This window comes from Hemibagrus wyckioides, linkage group LG07, assembly GCF_019097595.1.
Source record: "Hemibagrus wyckioides isolate EC202008001 linkage group LG07, SWU_Hwy_1.0, whole genome shotgun sequence".
Classification (NCBI taxonomy): Eukaryota; Metazoa; Chordata; class Actinopteri; order Siluriformes; family Bagridae; genus Hemibagrus; species Hemibagrus wyckioides.
Window position 1 is genome coordinate 31,194,901 of NC_080716.1, and position 25,760 is coordinate 31,220,660.

General features: G+C 38.7%; 1 protein-coding gene across 2 annotated transcripts in view; it reads right to left on the reverse strand.

The window, feature by feature from the left end:
- Window positions 1-25,760, reverse strand: part of sorcs2 (sortilin-related VPS10 domain containing receptor 2) — a 177,492-nt gene that overhangs the window by 80,031 nt on the left and 71,701 nt on the right. For both annotated transcript variants that reach the window (XM_058394249.1, XM_058394250.1), the window contains exon 3: window positions 7,910-8,009. In XM_058394249.1, coding sequence (XP_058250232.1) covers window positions 7,910-8,009 — 100 coding nt within the window. The remainder of the gene's footprint in view (window positions 1-7,909; window positions 8,010-25,760) is intronic.

Consider the following 25,760-nt stretch of genomic DNA (forward strand, 5'->3'; position numbering starts at 1 on the left):
CTGTCTCTCTTTCTGTCTGCCTGTCTGTCTGTCTCTGTTTATCTGCCTGTCTCCGTCTGTCTGTCTGTCTGTCTGTCTGCTTGCCTGTTTATCAGTCTGTCTCTGTTTATTCATCTGTCTGCATTTCTTTCTGCCTGCCTGTCTGTCTCTGTTTATCTAGTTGTCTGTCTGCATTTCTGCCTTCCTGCCTGTTTATCTTTCTGTCTGTCTCTCTGTCTGCCTTTCAGTCTGTCTGTCTGTTTGTCTGTCCTTCTGCTTGTCTGTCTGTCTGTCTGTGGAGTACTTTGCAGCAAACAACTGAAATCTCTCAGGTTTTCATTTCCTCACCCATGCCCAAGCATAAATGTGAAGTTTTGGAAAAAGAGCACTTTTTAAATAAATTAGGAAGTGTGTGTGTGTGTGTGTGTGTGTACAAGGGACCCACTTTGCTTTCATGTCAGCTCGGTCCCCCATAATTAGATTTGCCAACTTTAAATAAACGGCCGCTAATAGCTTTTTAATACCCGCCGCTGAGGAGACACTGGAACGTTTAGCCTCATGGAATTTAATTTTAGAGCAGAGCGAAGCATTCAAGAGTGTGTTCACTAATCGCTCGAGCATGCGACAACATGCGCCTAATGAAAACACACACACACACAGAGCCAAGGCCATTAGTTACCCGGGTATTGTATGGATTTGTTGAACATCGGATGGTTTATGAAGTGAAGATTAATAACTAAATTGTGTGTAATTAACAGACACACTTTTATTTCCAAGCTAGTTAGCGAACTGGTGTCTGTTTGCTAGTTAGCGAGCATGTAGCCAAGGTCCTTCTGCTGTTATGTGCAGATCATGAAGCTGTAGTGATGAAAGTGATTTTAAACACAGTAAGCTTATAGATAATAAATATTTTTTTACTGTTTATTCAACATTACATTTTAAGTACCTCAGAGAAATAACGAGAACCTCAGCCAAGAAATAACGAGAACCTCAGCCGAGAAATGACCCTGATTCTAATAAGCATTTAAATCAAAAACTGCAGGGATTAAAATATTTTTCGGTCTGTCTGTCTGTCTGTCTATTTATCAGTCTGTCTGTCTGCTTGTCTAGCTGTCTGAATGTCTCTCTGTGTGCCTTTCAATCTGTCTGTCTGTCTGTTTATCTGTCTGTCTGCCTATCTGTCTAACTGCCTGTTTATAAGTCTATATGTCTGTCTGTCTGTCTATCTGTATCTGTTTATCTGTCTGTCTGCATCTGTTAATCAGTCTGTCTGTCTGTCTCTCTTTGTTTATCTGTTTATCTGTCTGTCAGATCTTCACAGCTTCTACTTCTCCATGTCTCCATTCTTTTTCACTTTCTGTTCCTGGCTATGGTTCTTCTGTTCCCCAAGGTTTCCAAGATCTGGTTCCTAATTTGTATTCCCACACACTCAATTATTTCCAAACCAGTTAGCAAACTGGCTAGTATGAAATCTAAAGGCTAAATAGTTAGCAAAACTATATTATACTGGAACTGTATAATTAATCATAAGTGTATTACAATTCTTTACATTTGGTCCTAAGGTCTGGAGATCTTCTAGATCCAATAAACTGTAACACAACCTTAAAAAGGAATCAGGGACTCAGCATGGTGAGGGGGAAGAGGCATGTTGGAGGATTGCAGGATTGGAATGAGGCTAGCATGAGCACGCTATTGATTTTCCTTCAGTGTAGACTGCAGGAACAAAAGCAGGTCAGGATGACCCGATAACGATCCCAGCCGAACCGGGTCAGGGATGTCACGCTACTCGATGCTATTGATCACTCTACATTAGGGACATAATCAGCATGACTTGGGAATGATGTTAGCTTTTATATTAGAGAAATGTTTGTCCTTATAAATGCACTTATGCATGAAGGATCGATTTAAAAGCGTATTTTTTAAATAAATAAATGAATGAATGAATCGATAGCCACCTCACAGATTTAAATTCCACAGATATAAAGCAGAGCCATGGTGCTGTGTTGTGTTGAAGTGTGTTTGTATAGATTGCGTAAGGATTACGGCCTAATTAAAAGCTCAATGCTAGGTGAAGAGTCGATAAACAAAGAAACAATTTGTCTTGCTTAAACCTGGGCTATTAAGAGCGTTAATTGGTCCCTCTGTAGAACCGAGTAAACTTATTTATTCAGATGTTCACTAACCAAGATTAATAACCTGCATTTAGAAACACTCTTTCTGTTTACATCACCAAACCTTTTTCTTTTTTTTTCCTGCTACATGTTTCCACTTTTCCTTCAATGTCACAGCATTGGAGCTGCCTAAAGTTCTACTGTAAAGTTCTAGTGCAAAGTTTTGCTGAATAGTTCTACTTCAAAATTGCACCTCAAAGTTCTATTGCACAATTCTACTGTAAATTTCAAATGATATGTTCCCCTGCAAGGATCTATTATAAGGTTTTACTGCAAAGTTCTTCCGTAAGCATTATTACAAGCATCTACTGCAAAAAACAATTTTAATGTCAATTTGTACCTCAAAGTTCTACTGCAAATTTTAACTGTAAAGTTCTCCTAAAAAGTTCTACTGTAAGAGTCTACTGCAAAGTTCTTCCGTAAATTTCTTCTGTAATGTTCTACTGCAAATTTATACCACAAAAGTTATACAAAAGTTTTATCTCGACTGTAAAGTTACACTGATCATTTCTACTGCAAAGTTCTGCAAAACACTGTTAATTATCACAATATTTTACTGTAGGAATATCTTGATAAGTAGTAGAACCTCACTAACACAAAATTCCAGTAACACAAAGAATAACATTACAGAAATTTACATTTTAGCTAGTTATAGATAGTATGGACGTTTGACTTTCTTTCTTCGTGGTTCTGATAGTCGTGGCCAGAAAAGTGTACAACATGCATCTGGTAACCTTCAGAAAGAAACGCAAGAATAACGCAACAAAGCACAAAGGGCAAAAGGGAGGGAAAAGTTTCGCTGTCTCGGCTGATCTTTTCCTCTCATTCTGAAGGTCACTTAACATTAATGAACACCACTCTTATCTTCCTCTCTAAACACATTATTGCTAAAAGCCAGATAACGGCAGACAAAGAAAGCGAAACTGGCATGGGCTGAAATTAAACGCCTTCCTTCAGCTTTCTGTATGGGCGTTAAGTTCGATGTTTTATCAGATGTGCTGCAGCGGTTCTGCTGCCCAGGGTTTAAAAAAAAACTCAGGAAATGAACTTTTGGATTTCACTGATGTGTTTAGTGGAAAATGCTAGTGTTTAAACATGTCTTTGGAGGTGAATGTCAGTGTTTAAAGGTGTTTTGTGGTAAGTGCTGGTGTTTACTCATGTTATTAGTGGTGAAATCTGGTGTTTAAATATATCTTTGATAGTGAATGTTGGTGTTTAAACATGTTTTAGTGGTGAATGATGGTGTTTAAACATGTTTTTGGTAGTAAATGCTAGTGTATAAATATGTTCAATGATAAATTCTGGCGTTCACATGTTTCACATGTTTTGGTGAATGCTGATGTTTAAATACATTCACTGGTTATTGCTGGTGTTTAAACGTTTTTTTTTTGGTGGTTGATGTTTAAACATGTTTGGCGGTGAATGTTAGTGTTTAATCTTGTTTTTGGGTGATAAGTGCTAGTGTTTAAACTTTTTTGGTGGTGAATTCTGGTGTTTAAACATGTTTTGGCCATGAATGTTAGGTTTTAAATATGTTTTTGTTGGATAATGCTGGTGTTTAAATATGTTTAGTGATGAATTCTGGTGTTTAAATATATTTTTGGTGGTGAATGCTAGTGATTAAACATGTTTGGTGGTGAAAGCTGGCGTTTAAATATCTTCACTGGTTAATGCTGTTGTTTAAACATGTTTTTGGTGGAAAATTCTGGTATTTACACGTTTTTTGCAGTGAATGCTAGTCTTTAAACATGTCTTTGGTGGTGAATGCTGGTGTTTAAAACTGGTTTTGGTGGTGAACGCTGGTGTTTAAAACTGGTTTTGGTGGTGAACGCTGGTGTTTAAAACTGGTTTTGGTGGTGAACGCTGGTGTTTAAAACTGGTTTTGGTGGTGAACGCTGGTGTTTAAAACTGTTTTTGGTGGTGAACGCTGGTGTTTAAAACTGGTTTTGGTGGTGAACGCTGGTGTTTAAAACTGGTTTTGGTGGTGAACGCTGGTGTTTAAAACTGGTTTTGGCGGTGAACGCTGGTGTTTAAAACTGGTTTTGGCAGTGAATGCTGGTGTTTAAAACTGGTTTTAGTGGTGAACGCTGGTGTTTAAAACTGGTTTTAGTGGTGAACGCTGGTGTTTAAACACATTTGGTGAATGTTGCTTTGGTAAAGGGTATTCTTTAAAAGTTTTTGCTGGTGTTTGGTGATGAAAGTTGGTGTTACACAGTGTCTGGAGATTGACATTAAGGTTTCAAGGTGTTTGGTTGTTTGCTGGTGGATACTGGTGTTTGAGGTGTTTAATGGGGAATGTTGGTGTTAAACAGTGGTTGTTGGTTTGATGTGGTCTGATTTGTTGTTTGAAATCTATATATGGATTTCTACTTTGTGTACACTGTTCAAAGTGGTTTATAAATTAAACTGAACTGAATGCTGATGTTTAAATTTGTTTGCTATTAATCATATGTGTCAACACAACAGCAAAATATGACTCTGGTGGCTTTATTCTTTGTGTAACCCCGAGGTACGCATCAGGAGCAGAATGAAGATGTTGTGAAGCTGAATATTTTCCAGTCACTGCAGATAACTGCAATATAAAAAATAAATTCCCTCATTTTATTTATTTATTTCCTAGAAAGAAAATACTGGAAAGAAAAGAAATGTGTTTATCGTTACCTAGCTGAACTCAGAGCAAAGCTGTTATTCCTTTTAATGATGCTTGTTTTGTTTTTTTTCTTTTCTTTTTATATAACACTGTGATTTAATTATTTAAAATAATACCCTTTTTTCAACCAGAAAATATTTATATTCAGTCTGAACAGAGAATAAAGACGCTGTACAAAAACAATAGCTGTAGATTCATTCAACATCTCAAGGAGCTGGTGTGTGTGTGTGTGTGTGTGTGTGTATGTGTGTGTCACCTATGACCTCTTTGAGTTATTGATCGTGTCTGACCTTTCTGAGCACAAGGAAGGTTGACAGCTTCTCAGGAAATGTGTGTGTAATTGCCATGTATCGTGTGTGTGTGTGTGTGCTTATGCGTGTATTGATGGCAAGTAACCCCAGTAACCCCCACTAAAACGAAACGTCAGCCCTAACCATTGATTTCCATCACAGAGTTTGTCAGTTTGCCTGAGAAAGTCTAATTCTATCAACACACACACACACTCACACATACACACACAAAAAAAAATTACTGTATTGTGAATCTGAATCTACAAACGCTCTCTAAATGTCATGGTTGAGGTGTGTGGTGTTGGTGTGTGAAGGTGTTTGGTGGTGTACGTTGATAAGTAAATGTGTGTGATGGTAAATAGTTGTGTTTACTGTTGTTTAGTGGAGTGGTGTTTGATATTCTATCTGTTAGAGCATACTGGTGTTTATTGGACACTATTAGTCTTTAAAAGTGTTTGTTACAGCAGATGTAAGAGAATGTTGGTGGTTTGGTGTTGTTTTGAGTTAGTTTAAAGTGTTTGGTGGGGAGTGTTGGTGTTTAAAGGGGTTTGTCAGTGTTTAGAGGGATATTGGCATTTAAAGGGTTCTATTTGTGATTGTTGGTGTTTATAGGGGCTTTGGCCAGTAAATGTTAATGTTTAAATGGGTTTGGTGGTAAATGTTGGTGTTAAAAGTGATTTTGTAGTGAGCGTTAGTGTTTAACTGTTGGTGGTGGTAAGTGTTGGTAATTAAAGGGGCTTTGGCGGTAAGTGTTGATGTTTAAAGGGGTTTTAGTGGTGAGTGTTGATGTTTAAAGGGGTTTTAGTGGTGAGTGTTGATGTTTAAAGGGGTTTTAGTGGTGAGTGTTGATGTTTAAAGGGGTTTTAGTGGTGAGTGTTGATGTTTAAAGGGGTTTTGGTGGTGAATGTTGATGTTTAAAGGGGTTTTGGTGGTGAATGTTGATGTTTAAAGGGGTTTTGGTGGTGAGTGTTGATGTTTAAAGGGGTTTTGGTGGTGAGTGTTGATGTTTAAAGGGGTTTTAGTGGTGAGTGTTGATGTTTAAAGGGGTTTTGGTGGTGAATGTTGATGTTTAAAGGGGTTTTGGTGGTGAATGTTGATGTTTAAAGGGGTTTTGGTGGTGAATGTTGATGTTTAAAGGGGTTTTGGTGGTGAGTGTTGATGTTTAAAGGGGTTTTGGTGGTGAGTGTTGATGTTTAAAGGGGTTTTGGTGGTGAGTGTTGATGTTTAAAGGGGTTTTGGTGGTGAGTGTTGATGTTTAAAGGGGTTTTAGTGGTGAGTGTTGATGTTTAAAGGGGTTTTAGTGGTGAGTGTTGATGTTTAAAGGGGTTTTAGTGGTGAATGTTGATGTTTAAAGGGGTTTTAGTGTTGATGTTTAAAGGGGTTTTGGTGGTGAGTGTTGATGTTTAAAGGGGTTTTGGTGGTGAGTGTTGATGTTTAAAGGGGTTTTGGTGGTGAGTGTTGATGTTTAAAGGGGTTTTGGTGGTGAGTGTTGATGTTTAAAGGGGTTTTAGTGGTGAGTGTTGATGTTTAAAGGGGGTAAGAATTGGTGTTTATTTGTGTTTACTGATAAATATTGGTGTTCAAACATGTTTTTGGTGGTGAGTGATAGTGTTTAACTGGTGGTGGTGGTGAATGTTGGTGTTTAAACATGTTTTTGGTCATGGGCATTGATGTTTAAAGGGGTTTTGGTGGTGAGTGTTGGTGTTTAAAGGTGTTTTGGTGACGAGTGTTGGTGTTTAAAGGTGTTTTGGTGACGAGTGTTGGTGTTTAAAGGTGTTTTGGTGACGAGTGTTGGTGTTTAAAGGTGTTTTGGTGACGAGTGTTGGTGTTTAAAGGGGTTTTGGTGGAAAATGTTGGTGTCTATTTGTGTTTTGTGGTGGGTGTTGGAGTTTAAATGTGTTTGGTTATGATTGTTGGTGTTTAAAGCAGTTTTTGCGATAAATGTTGGTGTTTAAATGGGTTTGATGGTAAATGTTGGTGTTCAAAGTTTTGATGGCGAGTGTTGGTGTTTAAATGGGTTTTGGTGGTGAGTCTTAAATTGTGTTTGGTGATGAGTGTTGGTGTTTAAAGTTGTTTTGGTGGTAAATGTTGGTATTTAATTGTGTTTGGTGGTGAGTGTTGGTGTATAAACACATCTTTGGTTGTGAGTGTTGGTGTTTAATTGTGTTTGGTGATGACTGTTGGTGTTTAAAGGGGTTTTGGTGGCAAATGCTGGTGTTTAATTGTGTTTGGTGATGACTGTTGGTGTTTAAAGGGGTTTTGGTGGTAAATGTTGGTGTTTATGTGGCCCTGCGATGGACTGGCGACCTGTCCAGGGTGTACCCCTGCCTTTCACCCTATGTGCGCTGGGATAGGTTCCAGCAGACCCCCATGACCCTAGGAGTCCTAGGAATAAGTGGGTATAGACAATGAATGAATGAATCAATGTTGGTGTTTAAACATGTTTTGGTGGTGAGTGTTGGTGTTTAAACATGTTTTTGGTGGTCAGTGTTGGTGTTTAAACAGGTTTTGGATAAATGCTAGTGTTGATGAGTACAAGATGTTATTTTTTTAAATAAATGCTGGTGTTGCACAGACAGTTTGTGTTGAATTCCTGCATTTGATGGTGTTTGTTATGGTTGTGTTGGATAATGTTGGTGATAATGTTAATGTTACTGTTAAGTGTAGAACTTTGTTAAGTGTAGTTTTTGGTCTGCAGTCTGGATTAATGTTCTGTGTTGATGTTTGTTGGTGAACGCTGGCATTTAGTAGCTCATTGGATCCAGATGGAGAATGTCAGTGTGTGTGTGTGTGACCTCAGTGCACTGTAGCATTCCTACCTTCCTCTTATTACTGGGGCAGATGTAGAAATTGGTGACTATGATGGTGGTTCCAGGCATCAGGTTGAGTTTGCTGTATGTGGTTCCATAATCACTGGACCTGCAGAGACACAGACACAAATTTTTTTACAAAACTGTGCTGCAAACATCATGAACATTCTGTGATTTTTTTCTTTATCCACTCTTTATGTACAATTTTTGCTTTTCAAGGAAATAAAACTGAAAAACATTTTTAAAAAGACAAAACTGGAAGAAAAAGAAGACAATTAATCTGCAACACATCGAAATACTGATTGTGTTCTTAAACACAAACAAACAAGTAAATAAGAAGATATGTAAATAAACAGACATAAATAAATAAATAAATAAATAAATAAATAAATAAATAAATAAATAAATAAGTAAATAAATTGGAAAACACAAAATAAACAAAGAAATGGGTAGATAAATAAATAAACAAAGAAATTGGTAAATCAATCAATAAATAAATAAATAAATAAATAAATAAATAAAACACAAAATAAATTGGTAGAGAAATAAATAAATAAATAAATAAATAAATAAATAAATAAATAAATAAATAAATAAAAGTCTTTCAAAATGTTGTTTCTTCCTGTTCTGTTGTTTTTGGTTCTGTTGTGTTTTCTTTTTTTTCTTTTTCTTTCTTTGTTAGTTTAAACATACTTATATTGTGCCTGTTAACAAAATATCTCCTTTCTTCTTGCCATTATTAGGTCACATATGTGACTCCAATGAAACAAAATTCAGCAGGTAGAAAGAAAAAAATCCCTCAGAAACACGACTCGACCCGCTGCAAACGTTTTCTCTCTTCATGCAAATGACTGTGGATTCTATCTGACCTTCAGCATCATCCTGCTGCTTTTCCTGATGGCTAACAGAATACGGCTAGATGCTGACACACACACACCGCAGAACAGATGAAAGACGAAGTAGAACCCTAGCCAGGCGCAGCAGGAGCCGGAGCTGAAGAAGTTCTGACCTGAAGCATGTGCTGATAATGGATTAAACACCGGGACCTTAAACACGGTCATCATCAAAGATTCCAAACACTCCAACAACTCCATGCTTACTTTACAGGAGCACACACTCACCATGTGGAATCACGCTGTAATCATGTCTTTATTAGTTATTAATGCAGCAAACTGACTTGAAAACATAAACAATGTGTAAAAGTATTGGCACCAGCAACCTGTACTCGTCTATGTGACTCACAGAAAGGAAAATTCAAAGCCAGGAAAATCCTCAGAACTACTGTAGCATTAAGTGACAAGCACTGAATCATCTCGAAAAACCACACACACACACACACATACAGACACACACACACACATACACACACACACACAAATCTTAACAATTTTACAAGTTTTCCTCTGAAACTGTACACGTATTAGCCAGATAGTTTCCTGAGTCGAGTGAAAGCTGCGTGTCATGCAAAATGAGATTTTCATGCCTGCATGTCATTGTGGGAGAAAATAAACTCACACCCACACACACACACACACACTACTCTCTTGCCTGGGAAAGTCCTGTTGTCTTAATAAGGAGAGAGAGAGAGAGAGAGAGAGAGAGAGAGATTGTGCAAAAAAATTAAAGACAAAAAAGTTGAAACCGAATGAAAAAGGAGACAGGCGCAAAAGAACGAGGAAAAAAGAATCGGGAGGAAGACAGCGAGGAGAATGATGGGTTGAGAGAATGAAAAGTAATGAAGAAAGAAGACAGAGTGAGAGAGAACTAAGGGGTGAGGAAGAAAAACACTGAAGATGAAGAAGAAATAATGACAACGATTAGGAGAAGAAAAAACAAAAGAGACAGAATATTTTAAAAAAAAAATGGCAGATATAAGAGAAAGGAGAGGGGGGTGATGGATAGAATGAAGGAGAAAACAGATTGAGAGAGAGAGAGAGAGAGAGAGAGAGAGAGAGAGAGAGAGGATGAAAGAGGGAGAGAGAAAAATGAAGAAAGAGAGGCAAAGAAAGAGAGACAGAGAGAGAGAAAGAAGAAATACAGACAGACAGACATACAGACGGGCAGAGAGTGAGAGACAGGCAGACAGAGAAAGACAGGCATGCAGACAGACAGGCGGACAGAGAGTGAGAGACAGACAGGCAGGCAGACAGGCAGGCATAGAAAGAGACAGAAAGACAGACGGTGAAAGACAGAGAACGAGAGAGAGATTCAGACAGACAGAGAGAGAAAGACAGGAAGACAGACAGACATATGGACAGAGAGAGACAGGCAGACAGACAGAGACAGATAAAGAGAGAGAGACAGACAGACAGATGGGCAGAGAGTGAGAGACAGGCAGACAGAGACAGACAGGCAGGCAGACAGAGGCATAGAGAGAGACCGAAAGACAGACGGACATAGAGTGAGAGACAGAGAGAGATGGACAAAGAGAAAGACAGGAAGACAGACAGATATATGGACAGAGTGAGACAGGCAGACAGAGAGAGACAGATAAAGAGAGAGACAGACAGAGAAGCAAACGCAGACAGAGACACAGACAGAGAGAGAGACAGACAGACTGACAGAGACAGACAGACACAGAGAGAGAGACAGACATGGGGATAGATAGATGGATACAGGGGGAGAGAGAGACAGTAATACAGGCAGACAGGCAGATGGAGAGAGACAGGCAATCAGACAGACAGAGAAAGACAGACACAGAGAGACAGACGGATGGAGAGAGACAGGCAACCAGACTGACATGGAGAGACAGAAAAAGACTGGAGGATAAGGAAAATAAAAAGTTCAAGGCTATAATAATTCTGACTTGTGGGATTTGACCTCATGACTCGCAGGTCAGGGGGCGGAGCCTCGACCGGTCCGGTCTGTGGCCTTTGCCTCAGAGCCTCGCGCAGCCTCGTGTTTGTGCCTTGAGACTGAAGAGTACATCAGTGACATCCTTCACTGAGAGGAAAAGGGCAAAGGCTTCCGAAAATCCATCTCCCTCTTCCACTGCTCCTCGCATCACAACACTGCTGGGACTTTATTAAACTTTTATTAAAGATGGCCTCCTTCCAGAGAACACCACATGGCTCTCAGACTAGGCTCATACACACACACACACACACACACACACCTCAGCAGGATACTAAGCGTGAAAGCTAAAATTATAACCATAGCATAAATAACCTACAATGCTAATAAAGATAAATGCATGCTAACAATTTTTGTTTTGTTTAACGTTAGCTAAAGGTTTAACATTGATGTTTTTATATCAGATTCTAAAAAAAAATCAAAAACGTTTTTGAAACATCCAAATAGCATTAAAATCTCTCAGAATCTCACAACACTTAGCACTAAGCTGCAAAATGACAAAAATGCTAAACATCTAAGCTCCTGTCATGGCTAAGATACTGTGTGAAGCTAAATGCTAACTGCTTTATTACCTCAGTCTTATTTTATGTTGAGATAAATGTAAATTAGCTATAGGATTAAATAAGAACAAATACACTGATCAATGCTAATAAAGATTTAAATCAACTCATGCTAACCTAGCAGTTATCCAAGATGCTGGTTAAAGTTAAGGCTAAGTGCAAATGCTAAGGCAGTAGGTTAGTACTGCAGAGAGCAGCCTGAACACTGGGTAAAGCTAGCAAGGGACAGCTTATGCTAGGAAGCATAGCATTTACTTTCATCTCTAAAAGAATGCTAAGCATGAATGCTAAACTCTAACACCTAGCGGTTGAATATGAAAAAAGAACACAAGCTATGTGCTTATTTGATGTGTTCTCACAGGAAGAGAATTGTTTAGCGTGTTTATTCCAAGAAAATCCCCTGCGGAGTCACATAACCTCACGTGTTAATCAGCAATCAAAACACCTGAGCCATTAGCGCTAAGTCATGCTATTGCTAATTATTTAGAAGAATTCTACACGGATAATTAGCCGGAATAAAGCAGTCACTCAGAGAAGGACAACAGTCATCGTCTCTTAGCGAGGGGAAAAAACTCAACAGGGGTAATTAGCGGAGTAGCCTGAGCTTCAAAACACCGCACTTGTTGCATTAATCCCCTCAAACAGAAAGAGAGAAATAGAGAGAGAGAGAGAGAGAGAGAGAGAGAAAGGGAGCGGTTCTATAAGTAATAGAGCTAATTAGAAGTATAGCGCTATGAATGCCTGTGTGCTAATGACGCTAACTTAATCCAATAGCTCATTTCTCAGAGGCGCAGAGCAAATTGAGAGGAAAATGGAGCGAGACGGAGGGATGGAGGGATTAAACAGGTGAGACGAAAACGCAATTTAGCATCCGTTTCAGACACTACATCCGATTAGCAAGCAATTACTCAGCAAAATGGAAAGAACTGCTGAGTTCTGGATGCTGATTGGTCGAAAGGCGTTAATTCATTCTCTAGAGCAGCAGCAGCTCAGGCGTGTATTAATACACTCTGTCATTTCCGTAGCAATGGCTGGTTCACAGGGCTCGTGGACGTAGTGTAGGTGTTCAGTAAGGAGACGTTTATGGAAGGAGTCTCCAGTGTCAGCACTGTGACATCTTAAGGACAGATGAATCTTCTGCAGAAAGACATGCAGAAGGGAAGTTCTCCATCTTCTACCTCAAAGAGGACAAGAGCAAGCACTGTCTTTCTGAACCTCTGCCTTTACATCAAACCCCACACAAGGAGGGGTAAAGAAAGGAGATAGGTGATGGAGAGAGGAGATAGACAGAGTGGTGGATAGGGGAGATGAAAAGAGGAGATGGAGTGAGTGATGGAGAGAGAGATGGAGTGAGGGGATGGAGAGAGTGATCAAAAGAGTGATGGAGTGAAGAGATGGAGAGAGTGATGGAAAGAGTGATGGAATGAAGAGATGGAGAGAGTGATCAAAAGAGTGATGGAGTGAAGAGATGGGGTGAGTGATGGAGAGAGTGATGGAAAGAGTGATGGAGAGAGGAGATGGAGAAAGTGATGGAGTGAGTAATGGAGAGAGGAGATGGAGAGAGAGGAGATGGAGAGAGTGATGGAGAGCGAGGAGATGGACAGAGTGATGGAAAGAGTGATGGAGAGAGGAGATGGAGAGAGTGATTGAGAGAGTGATGGAAAGAGTGTTGGAGAAAGGAGATGGAGAAAGTGATTGAGTGATGGAGTGAGTGATGGAGTGAAGAGATGGGGTGAGTGATGGAGAGAGTGATTGAAAGAGTGATGGAGTGAAGAGATGGAGAGAGTGATGGAGTGAAGAGATGGAGAGAGTGATGGAGTGAGTGATGGAGAGAGTGATGGAAAGAGGAGATGGAGAAAGTGATGGAGTGAGTAATGGAGAGAGGAGATGGAGAGAGTAATTGAGTGAGTGATGGAGTAAGTGATGGAGAGAGAGGAGATGGGGAGAGGAGATGGAGAGAGTGATGGAGAGAGTGATTGAGTGAGTAATGGAGAGAGTGATTGAGTGAGTGATGGAGAGAGTGATGGAAAGAGTGATGGAGAGAGTGATGGAGAGAGAGGAGATGGAAAGAGTGATGGAAAGAGTGATGGAGAAAATGATTGAGTGAATGATGGAGTGAGTGATGGAGAGAGAGATGGAGTGAGGAGATGGAGAGAGTGATGGAGAGAGAAGATGGAGAGAGTGATGGAGAGAGTGACTGAGTGATGGAGAGAGAGGAGATGCAGAGAGTGAGGGAGAGAGAGGAGATGGAGAGAGTAATTGAGTGAGTGATGGAGTAAGTGATGGAGAGAGAGGAGATGGGGAGAGGAGTTGGAGAGAGTGATGGAGAGAGTGATTGAGTTAGTGATGGAGAGAGTGATGGAGAGAGAGGAGATGGAGAGAGTGATGGAAAGCGTGATGGAGAGAGAGGAGATGGAAAGAGTGATGGAGAGAGAGAGTGATTGATGGAGAGAGAGGAGATGCAGAGAGTGAGGGAGAGAGAGGAGATGGAGAGAGTAATTGAGTGAGTGATGAAATGAGTGTTGGAGAGAGAGGAGATGGAGAGAGTGATGGGGTGAGTGATGGAAAGAGTGATGGAGAGGGGAGATGGAGAGAGTGATGGAGAGAGTGATTGAGTGAGTGATGGAGAGAGAGGAGATGCAGAGAGTGATGGAGAGTGAGGAGATGCAGAGAGTAATTGAGTGAGTGATGGAGTAAGTGATGGAGAGAGAGGAGATGGAGAGAGTGATGGGGTGAGTGATGGAAAGAGTGATGGAGTGAGGAGATGGAGAGAGTGATGGAGAGAGAGGAGATGGAGAGAGTGATGGAGAGAGAGGAGATGGAGAGAGTGATGGAAAGCGTGATGGAGAGAGAGGAGATGGAAAGAGTGATGGAGAGAGGAGATGGAGAAAGTGATTGAGTGAATGATGGAGTGAGTGATGGAGAGAGAGATGGAGAGAGTGATGGAGAGAGAGAGTGATTGATGGAGAGAGAGGAGATGCAGAGAGTGAGGGAGAGAGAGGAGATGGAGAGAGTAATTGAGTGAGTGATGAAATGAGTGATGGAGAGAGAGGAGATGGAGAGAGTGATGGGGTGAGTGATGGAAAGAGTGATGGAGAGAGGAGATGGAGAGAGTGATGGAGAGAGTGATTGAGTGAGTGATGGAGAGAGAGGAGATGCAGAGAGTGATGGAGAGTGAGGAGATGCAGAGAGTAATTGAGTGAGTGATGGAGAGAGAGGAGATGGAGAGAGTGATGGGGTGAGTGATGGAAAGAGTGATGGAGTGAGGAGATGGAGAGAGTGATTGAGAGAGTGATGGAGAGAGAGGAGATGGAGAGAGTGATGGGGTGAGTGATGGAAAGAGTGATGGAGAGAGGAGATGGAGAGAGTGATGGAGAGAGTGATTGAGTGAGTGATGGAGAGAGAGGAGATGCAGAGAGTAATTGAGTGAGTGATGGAGTAAGTGATGGAGAGAGAGGAGATGGAGAGAGTGATGGGGTGAGTGATGGAAAGAGTGATGGAGTGAGGAGATGGAGAGAGAGGAGATGGAGAGAGTGATGGGGTGAGTGATGGAAAGAGTGATGGAGAGAGGAGATGAAGAGAGTGATGGAGAGAGTGATTGAGTGAGTGATGGAGAGAGAGGAGATGCAGAGAGTAATTGAGTGAGTGATGGAGTAAGTGATGGAGAGAGAGGAGATGGAGAGAGTGATGGGGTGAGTGATGGAAAGAGTGATGGAGTGAGGAGATGGAGAGAGAGGAGATGGAGAGAGTGATGGGGTGAGTGATGGAGTGAGGAGATGGAGAGAGTGATGGAGAGAGAGGAGATGGAGAGAGTGATGGGGTGAGTGATGGAAAGAGTGAAGGAGTGAGGAGATGGAGAGAGTGATTGAGTGAGTGATGGAGAGAGAGGAGATGGAGAGAGTGATGGAGAGAGGAAATGGAGAGAGTGATTGAGAGAGTGATGGAGAGAGAAGACGGAGTGAAGAGATGGAGAGATAGAAATGTTTCAGTCCTCTTACATCACCAGAGTTTGCCAGCGTTTGCATGTTTTAAATCTGCATTAATAAATGAAGTGTCACTTTTTATCCCTTTCTAGTTGTATGTGAATTAAAAGGGTCTCTGAACTACAGCGGATATTTCAGACTACATCTCCAGTTTCTGGGTGACTGATGGACTCGGAGCTGCTGTGGGACGTGAATAAGCACGTGTGATTTATAGGAGCATGGGAAGTCTGACAGAACGGCCGCGAGCAGCGAGAGCAGATTTTAATCACACAGATTTTCAGAGAGATTTCATCAATAAAATCTGACACAAGCAGCCAGAGTGTGTTACTGTTACTCAGACACCAGGAGAGACGAGGAGGAACCGGGAGAAGAACAGGAGGAGAACAGGAGGAGAACACGCTGGACTTGATGGGTAGAAGGAGCGGATAAAACACTGCCTAATGGCAAGCAGGAGAACCAGAGACAGTACGTGTGAAGAGAAGAAGACGTGTGTTCTCCACGGCTCTGAGTTCCCAATGTTTCCATCTTCTCCATGTCTCTGTGTTCTCCATATCTCTTTGTTATCCATGTCTCTGTGTTCTCCATGTCTCTGTGTTCTCCATATCTCTTTGTTCTCCATGTCTCTGTTCTCCATATCTCTTTGTTATCCATGTCTCTGTGTTCTCCATGTCTCTGTGTTCTCCGTGTCTCTGTGTTCTCCATATCTCTTTGTTCTCCATGTCTCTGTGTTCTCCATGTCTCTGAGTTCTCCATATCTCTGTGTTCTCCATATCTCTGCGTTCTCCATGTCTCTAAGTTCTCCACGTCTGTGTTCTCCATGTCTCTATGTTTTCCATGTCTCTGAGTTCTCCATGTCTCTAAGTTCTCCATGTATGTGTTCTCCATGTCTCTAAGTTCTCCACGTCTGCATGCTCCATGTCTCTGAGTTCTCCATGCCTCTGTGTTCTTCATGTCAGTGTTCATGTCTCTGTGTTCATGTGTCGTTGTTCTTCATGTCGGTGTTCTTCATGTCGGTGACCTCCATGTGTCTTAGTTCTCCTTGTCTCTGTGTTCTCCATGTGTCTTAGTTCTCCATGGCTCTGAGTTCTCCATGCTTCTGGGTTCTCCATGGCTCTGAGTTCTCCATGCCTCTGGGTTCTCCATGTCTCTGTGTTCTCCATGTCTCTGTGTTCTACATATCTCTGTGTTCTCTGTGTCTCTGTGTTCTCCATATCTCTGGGTTCTCCACGGCTCTGAGTTCTCCATGTCTCCATCTCGTCCATGTCTCTGAGTTCTCCATGTCTCTATGTTCTCCATGTCTCTGTGTTCTACATATCTCTGTGTTCTCTGTGTCTCTGTGTTCTCCATATCTCTGGGTTCTCCACGGCTCTGAGTTCTCCATGTCTCCATCTCGTCCATGTCTCTGAGTTCTCCATGTCTCTATGTTCTCCATGTCTCTGAGTTCTCCACGTCTCTAAGTTCTCCACATCTGTGTGCTCCATGTCTCTGAGTTCTCCATGCCTCTGTGTTCTTCATGTCAGTGTTCATGTCTCTGTGTTCTTCATGTCGGTGATCTCCATGTGTCTTAGTTCTCCATGTCTCTGTGTTCTCCATGTCTCTAAGTTCTCCACATCTGTGTGCTCCATGTCTCTGAGTTCTCCATGCCTCTGTGTTCTTCATGTCAGTGTTCATGTCTCTGTGTTCTTCATGTCGGTGATCTCCATGTGTCTTAGTTCTCCATGTCTCTGTGTTCTCCATGTCTCTGAGAGCCCCATGTGTCTGTGTCCTCAATGTCTCAAAATTCTCCATGTTCTCTCACTCTTCATAAAGATTTCTCTCCCTCTTCTCCTGAATAATGAATGGAGCCTCACTCAGACCTCAGACCACATTTTGTTTTGTTTTGTTTCTGGGGGTTTTTTAATTGCGTTCAGTGTGAAACCAAACACATAAAAACAGATATAATAAATAACAAGTAGATAACAAAAGCAGTTACAGGAAGAGGGTTTTGGTGGGTGTGTGGGTGTTTAAGGATCATCTCATCTTCCAGCCAGACGTGGAGCGTAAAACAGGAGAAGTGCAGTGACAGGTCAATGATATAAACCTTCTTTACAGCTCCAGATCTCTTTTATAAGCTGTAGCTCACACTTCTGGAGATTTCCATCACTGTCTGGTGATGTGCTCTTTTAAAGTGTCAATCACTTCCTCACACTTCCTCACTTTTACTGATATCTTTTTTTTCAGTTCTAGCTGTAGTTCTCAACAGGCTTTAGATAGAGCGCATGCTGTATCCTGGAACTGAGACAAATATTGTTTTTCCCTCCTGTTTTTATCATCTCCATGTTGATGATTGAGTGTCTTTGTCATGTTCCACTCCACAGTGGTGGTTAATATGGAGCTCTTATGAAAGTAGACACTCAGGACTTTAAGAATTCGTAGTGTTTCTGTTTTTCTCTAGACTACCAGGGGTGATATATTCATAGAAATACAACACAAATGTTTGTATCTTCAAAGTAAATGTTGATCTCAAACCCATTTCTGCTCTCTGAGATGTTCTCCAAGTGCTTGTTCATCTAAAAAGCAGCTCAGACTTTATCTTCAACAAGTAAAATTGAGGTTCTCCAACAGAGGGGAAAACACACGTCTAAAACACACTGAAAGACAACAGACTCATTTTAGATCAGTCTCACAGCCTGAACATCATTCAGTTCTTCATGCTGATTTAAAACGTCCCATAAGACTGGGAAAAAGGCTTAAAGCTGAAATATATGTGAAAAAAATATATAATAATAATAATAATAATAATAATAATAATAATAATAATAATTTAATGAAATTATGTGGAGAAATATATATATATATATAATGTTTTAATCCAATTTGGAAATAAAAAAAAATATTAATTTGAAAGAAATCATATTAAAAATATTTAAAAATAAACAAATCATTTTAATAAATCATGTCAAACATAAAGGTATCATTTTAGGGAGAAAAAACATGCAGTGTGAAAAAAATGCTCATTCTCAAAATGCATTAGACTCTAGAAATGTTTTGCATGTTTTTTTTCCGTAGGTTCTGGGTGACTAAGTAATTGATCATGTTTTTTTTAATTGGAAAATGGTGAGCAGGAGAACAAAAATCAATCTCTTACAGCAAATAAGTACAACACACTCGTCACACTCCGCCGTGTCTCTCTACAGTGAGGGAGAAAACCTTAAGTGAAATAAATACAATTTTTTAGATTAAATGTGCAATAATGAATTCGATTACATCAGCACAGCACTTTGCTGTGAATCTTTCTGACTGAGTCGATTGTTTCTGAATGAATCAATTCTTTCTGACTGAGTTGATTCATAAAGACTGACTTCACTCTTCCTAAATGAGTCTATACTTTCTGACTGAGTTGATTCTTTCTGAGTGAATCGTTTCTTTCTAAATGAATTGATACTTTTTGGCTGAATCGATCTTTCTAACTGAATCTAAGTGTAATAAATGGAGATGCCCCTGCAAATAAAGTGAGCAGGGGAAAAAAATCTAGTCTCTGTTAAATGATTGGACTAATCCAATCCGCCTTATAAATTGAGCAGGCCCCAGTGTGGAAATGCATTGTGGGTAATGGAAGAGTGATCTGAGCGCTGATGTGATGTGATGTGTGTGAGCTCAGAGCATTTTCACTGCTGGAATGGAATAATGAGGCGTTCTTACAGAAATGAGATAATTTTTACAGGATTATACAAAGCAGCATCAGATAATCACCTCAGATCAGAGCAGAGTCCCAGAATTTATAATTTTTTTATGAATAAAACAATAATGGCATTATTATTATTATTATTATTATTATTATTATTATTATTATTATTATTATTATTATTATACCTCAATGATTTTTTTCTAAATAATTTTTAAAGAAATATTTTATTTAATAAATATTTTTAACATTATATACTATTTCAATATTTTTTATTTGATTATTATTACTATCTATTTTTTATTTGACAAAACTGTATAATTTAATTTAACTGTTAATAATTTTTCAGCTCATTTATTGATTGTTTTTATGATATTAATAAATATACATTAAAACAACAACAAAACTACAATTTGTTAAAATTTCAAACTAAAGTCAAATTTAAAATAAAAGAAATGTAAAAATAAAACCAAATGCAAAAATAATAAGTGGTTAGGATGACTACTACTACTACTACTAATAATAATAATAATAATAACAACAATAATAATAATAATAATAATAATAATAATAATAATAATAATAACAACAACAATAATAATAATAAAATCCAAAAATAAATCATTAAGAAACAAAACAAGGAAAAAAAACATTAATAAGAAGAACATAAATTATAAATAAAAAATAATATAAATTATTAAGAAATAAAATTATGAACGATTTTGAGTTTAAAAGAAAAAAATAAAGATAAAATAAAATGTGTTATAAAAACATGACTAAAAGACTAACAGTTATGTGCATATTTTTCTTTATTTATTAATTTAATTAGATTTTATTTGGATGATTACTGAGTTAAATTCATTATTATTATTATTATTATTATTATTATTATTATTATTATTATTATTATTGTTGTTGTTGTTGTTTTAATCCATTTTTAAATGCTTTCCTAGAGCTGAATAAGTCTCAGAGTGTCTCAGTGAGTCAGCGTGTCCTCTGAGACTTATCAGGCTGTAATGGGTGTCCTGTATGACGCCGACTGACTGGACCTGAGTTATCTCACACACGACCGTTTAAACCTCTGAAACACTGCTTTATGGTGATAAATCCTGGAAATGATCTTCTCTGCAGTTCAGAGATCACGCTAATGGATGTTTAATTTATAAAGCCATGGCGGATTCATTCACACACCCCTGATATTCTACTGCAGGAGTGCGATTAATCCTCCTCCACCAAGGCCACGCCCACTTTTACTCAGACACATCACACTTTATTATCACCTGCGGACCAGGGAAAGGTCACAGCTCCTTATAAATCAAACTCGGCCTCGAGTCCCTCTGGTTTCGAAAGATTTTACAGGAAAAAAATGCACACCATTTCACACGGGACTAACGCAAATCATACGTGATAACAGCTGAAAAACACAGTTTATGCCATGACTCTGAACATGTCATGATGTCGCGTGAATCATACGTAAAAAATCCACAGGAATATGAATGAATCGTGTGAAAACATTCTGCTTGAAAATAAAAGAATGGCTTGAGAAATAAATAAATAAGAAAAAATAAAAATAAATTAAGTGATTAAAATAAAGGAATTGTTTATAATCACATATGAAAAAAATCAATGAATCGTGTGAAAAAAATCCCTATGTGGAAATATAGAAATAATAATAATAATAAAAAAAAGAATTAAGTTAAAATCTAAAAGGAAACGAATCAGTTGAATGAATCATGTTACAGAAGAAAAAAATGACATGTGAATCACCTAAAAATAGGCAAAGGTGGAGATAAATAATGCATCTGAAGGGTAAATTTTTTTTTAAATGAATCATTTAGAAAAATAAATATTTTTAAATGAATTATTTGCACGTGACATCGTGTGACATTATGTGAATAAATGATCATTTGTGAAATTTTTTTTTTTTGTAACTGAAAATATATGTGAAAAATAAATTGTAAAAAAAAATTGTTTGAAAATAAAAGAATGGCTTGAGGAGAAATAATAGTGTGAGTATAAATTGTTTAAGATTAAGGAATATGAAAATAAATGAATCATGTTTAAAAATCCCAGGTATAAATATATTAAAATTGTGTGTGTGTGGGGGGGGTAATGTTAAAATATAAAGAAAATGAATCATTTGAATGAATCATGTGACAGATTAATGAATCATATAAATAAACCATGTAAAAGATAAATGAATCGTTTGAGTGAATCATGTGACAGATAAATGAATCATTTAAATGTATCATGTGACAGATAAATGAATCATATTTAGATCATGTGACAGATAAATGAATTATTTGAATGAATCTTGTAGCAGATAAATGAATCATTTGAATGAGTCGTGTGACAGATAAATGAATCATATAAATAAATCAAGTAGGAGGATAAATGAATCATTTGAATGAATCATCTGACAGATAAACAAATCATTTGAATACATCATGTATGAGATAAATGAATCATTTAAATGAACCATGTGACAGATAAATGAATCATTTAAATGAATCATGTGACAGGTAAATAAATCATTTGGATGAATCATATGACCGATAAATGAATCATTTGAAAGAATGCAACATTTAAAAGAATTGTTTGCCAAAAAAATATCAAGTGTGGAAATAAGTGAATAATTTGGAGAAAACATATTTTTAAATGATTCATTTGAAAGAAAAACAAAAAATACTGTGTGGAAAAAAATGAAACGTATAATATACGAAGCTAATGCTCTAAGCTAAGCTCTCAAAAATTTCAACAAGAACAATAAAAAAAAAACTTAAGTATAAAGTCTACATGTAACTTTTTTGTATAGGATAAACGTGGAATTTTGTTTTTGATATAGTTGTGTGTCTGGAGCAGAAATCAGCTAAAAATCCCTAAACGTTGAGGACGAGTGCCACAAATATACTCAAACCGAACAAATCTCAAACACTGAACCCTGTCAAAATAAATCCTCCCAGGATCCTTTAACTGATCGCTAATTAAAGTGTCTCTGTGACAGGGCTGAAAATAAAAACCGTTAGAGTTTCTCCTCAGGCTGACGGACGCAGGTGTCTCAGAGACACTAAAAATCCCAACCATGCGTCTTTATTTAACTCTAAACATAAAAAAAGACTCATTTAAATTTCCCTGATGAATGAATACAGAAACTAAACAAAGCTAATGAGCTCCTTCGAGTTTTCACCAGCTAGCGCTAATGTGCTAGTACCTAAAAGATGCTAGCAGGTAGCAGGTTAGCATGGCTAATCACTGAAATATAATATTGTAAGTTGTCTTAATGAATGTACAAAACGTTTCTACGATCTCTTTGGGAATAAGTAGAAATTTAAACTTCTGAAAAAACTAATCTGACGTTCTACAATCAGACAAGGAGACATTAGCGAGCCAGTGAGCACGCTAGTCATGAATTACTGCTGATGTGGCAAATGAGTGAGATGAGGAAATGTGTGAGCCGTAGCAGGAGTTATATCATCTTTTAAGAGCTGGAACAGAGAGAGAGAGAGAGAGAGAGAGAGAGAGAGAGCAATAAGCTCCATTACATAAATCGTCGCTAATTAATGCTGAAGTGAAATGATGTAAAATAAGTGCGTCTTGTCAGCTTCAATAAAAGGGAGTTCAATTAGCTGAACATATATTATATTACAAAATCCGTTTTTAAGTTGAAATCACTTTTATGGAATCTAAAAGAAAGAAAACACAGAGCATGGCATCTAATGAGCTGGCAAGCTAGTCGGCTTTTCCAAACGCTTCATTTTCCACCTAATTATCAAACCGTCTGTAGCATGTGTCGCTCCCAGACCTGAAGTTCTGTTTGATTGTTTGTTTATCCATCAACCTGTGATTTCTAATTAAATAAATAAATAAAAATAGTATAAATTAAATATATTTTTGTGCCTCAACCTGTGATTTCTATTTATATGTTTTTAAGGATTTTAAAATTAATTTAAAAGAAAGAAAGAAAGAAAGAAAGAAAGAAAGAAAGAAAGAAAGAAAGAAAGAAAGAAAGAAAGAAAGTTTAAATCATGGAAAATAAATAAATAAATAAATAAATAAATAAATAAATAAATAAAAACAATACTACAAATCAAATATTCTAATATTTTTATTACTATTATTGTTATATTATTTTTATTTTTTTGGAAAAGCTTCAAAAGCAGTGTAGACTCCAGGATTGAGATGCTAACCATGTAGTTATTAGTTAATTAATAAAGTAAATCTAAAGCTGTTTTTAAGCACTGACAAAGTCTGTGTTCACGTTTCACTCGACTCGTCACATGTTCAACAGGAAGTTGCATCATGTGAATTTCCTGAAGATCACAGGAAGACGAAGAGGAAGTTCTCTCATACACTATATTGCCAAAAGTATTCGCTCACCCATCCAAATAATCAGAATCAGGTGTTCCAATCACTTCCATGGCCACAGGTGTATAAAATCAAGCACCTAGGCATGCAGACTGTTTTTACAAACATTTGTGAAAGAATGGGTCGCTCTCAGGAGCTCAGTGAATTCCAGCGTGGAACTGTGATAGGATGCCACCTGTGCAACAAATCCAGTCGTGAAATTTCCTCGCTCCTAAATATTCCACAGTCAACTGTCAGCTGTATTATAAGAACGTGGAAGTGTTTGGGAACGACAGCAACTCAGCCACGAAGTGGTAGGCCACGTAAACTGATGGAGCGGGGTCAGCGGATGCTGAGGCGCATAGTGCGAAGAGGTCGCCAACTTTCTGCAGAGGCAATCGCTACAGACCTCCAAACTTCATGTGGCCTTCAGATTAGCTCAAGAACAGTGCGCAGAGAGCTTCATGGAATGGGTTTCCATGGCCAAGCAGCTGCATCCAAGCCATACATCACCAAGTGCAATGCAAAGCGTCGGATGCAGTGGTGTAAAGCACGCCGCCACTGGACTCTAGAGCAGTGGAGATGCGTTCTCTGGAGTGACTAATCGCGCTTCTCCATCTGGCAATCTGATGGACGAGTCTGGGTTTGGCGGTTGCCAGGAGAACGGTACTTGTCTGACTGCATTGTGCCAAGTGTAAAGTTTGGTGGAGGGGGGATTATGGTGTGAGGTTGTTTTTCAGGAGCTGGGCTCGGCCCCTTAGTTCCAGTGAAAGGAACTCTGAATGCTTCAGTATACCAAGACATTTTGGACAATTCCATCCTCCCAACTTTGTGGGAACAGTTTGGAGCTGGCCCCTTCCTCTTCCAACATGACTGTACACCAGTGACCAAAGCAAGGTCCATAAAGACATGGATGACAGAGTCTGGTGTGGATGAACTTGACTGGCCTGCACAGAGTCCTGACCTCAACCCGATAGAACACCTTTGGGATGAATTAGAGTGGAGACTGAGAGCCAGGCCTTCTCGTCCAACATCAGTGTGTGACCTCACAAATGCGCTTCTGGAAGAATGGTCAAAAATTCCCATAAACACACTCCTAAACCTTGTGGACAGCCTTCCCAGAAGAGTTGAAGCTGTTATAGCTGCAAAGGGTGGACCGACAGCATATTGAACCCTATGGATTAGGAATGGGATGTCACTTAAGTTCATATGTGAGTCAAGGCAGGTGAGCGAATACTTTTGGCAATATAGTGTATGTTACACTTCACTTTCAAAACCATTTTAACTGACAAAACATTTTGAAAGTACAAAATGTGGCACAAATTAGTCAATAATTAACTAAAAAAAATTAGTTAATTAAAAAAAAGAATTGTATTTGTAAAATGTACAACCATTAGCATGAATGCTAGTTATGTAGTCATGTTTTGTGCTTTTGCTAATGCTATGCTAAAAATTAAGAGATTCAAGAGCAAAAATCCACAAAGGAACCTAAGATCTAAAGAAGGTGAATTTTTACGAGAAATCCCGTCGTCATGGAAACGGGCACATGTTTCTGCTCAGAAAGGTAGCGGGACTAAACTTTCTCTGAAGGTTCAAATAGACGCTGAAAAAAGGCTGAAGGTTCAAATGGACACTGATTGAAGCTGAAACTGAGCTGTTAGCATGTTTGTGGTTAGTGTTGCTAGTCACTGAAGTGTAACAGCAGAACTGTTAGCAGCTAGAACAGACGAAAATATCAGACAAAATGCTAACAAATAAACTGCAAATCTTTATCATGTTTTACTTGGAGAAACTGAAGCTAACACACTTTTAAAACTTTTAACAATTTGATTTGTGAAACCTAAATGATTTATAGCTTGTGTGTGTGTGTGTGTGTGTGTGTGAACAGAGCAGTAATCTGATAAAATGCTTTTTGGCTGATTGCCAAAGCAGATATAAGGTTACGGTGAATTTTGGCTCAGTTAAGGTGTGTGTGTGTGCGTGTGTGTGAGACGGAGAGAGAGGGTGAGTGAGTGTGTGTGTATGTGTGTGTCTGTGTGTGTGTGTGTGTGTGTCCAGTAAAACTGTTGACACAAATGTGGTGAAGCGTAAGCACATAACCACACAAGGCTAGGCAGGCAATTAAAACACACACACACACACATACAAACAAACAGGTTATTGAGACAGATGCCTCCCCAGAGACCCAGCGTAAATTGGTTTATTTATGTCCTGCAGGAGGTTACGCTGTTATGTATGTGAATGTACGTATATGTGTGTGCATGCGTGTGTGTGTGTGTGTGTGTGTGTTCTGTCTGATCATACATGAGGCCAGACAACACTTTGTCAGCAGGCTGTTATTTTCAAAGACAAGTACATCTGTTCCTCGCCCAGGGGGCCTTGTCAAAATATCACACACACACACACACACACACACAGAGCTTTATCTGATTCAGTCCTGAAGAATGAATTGGTTT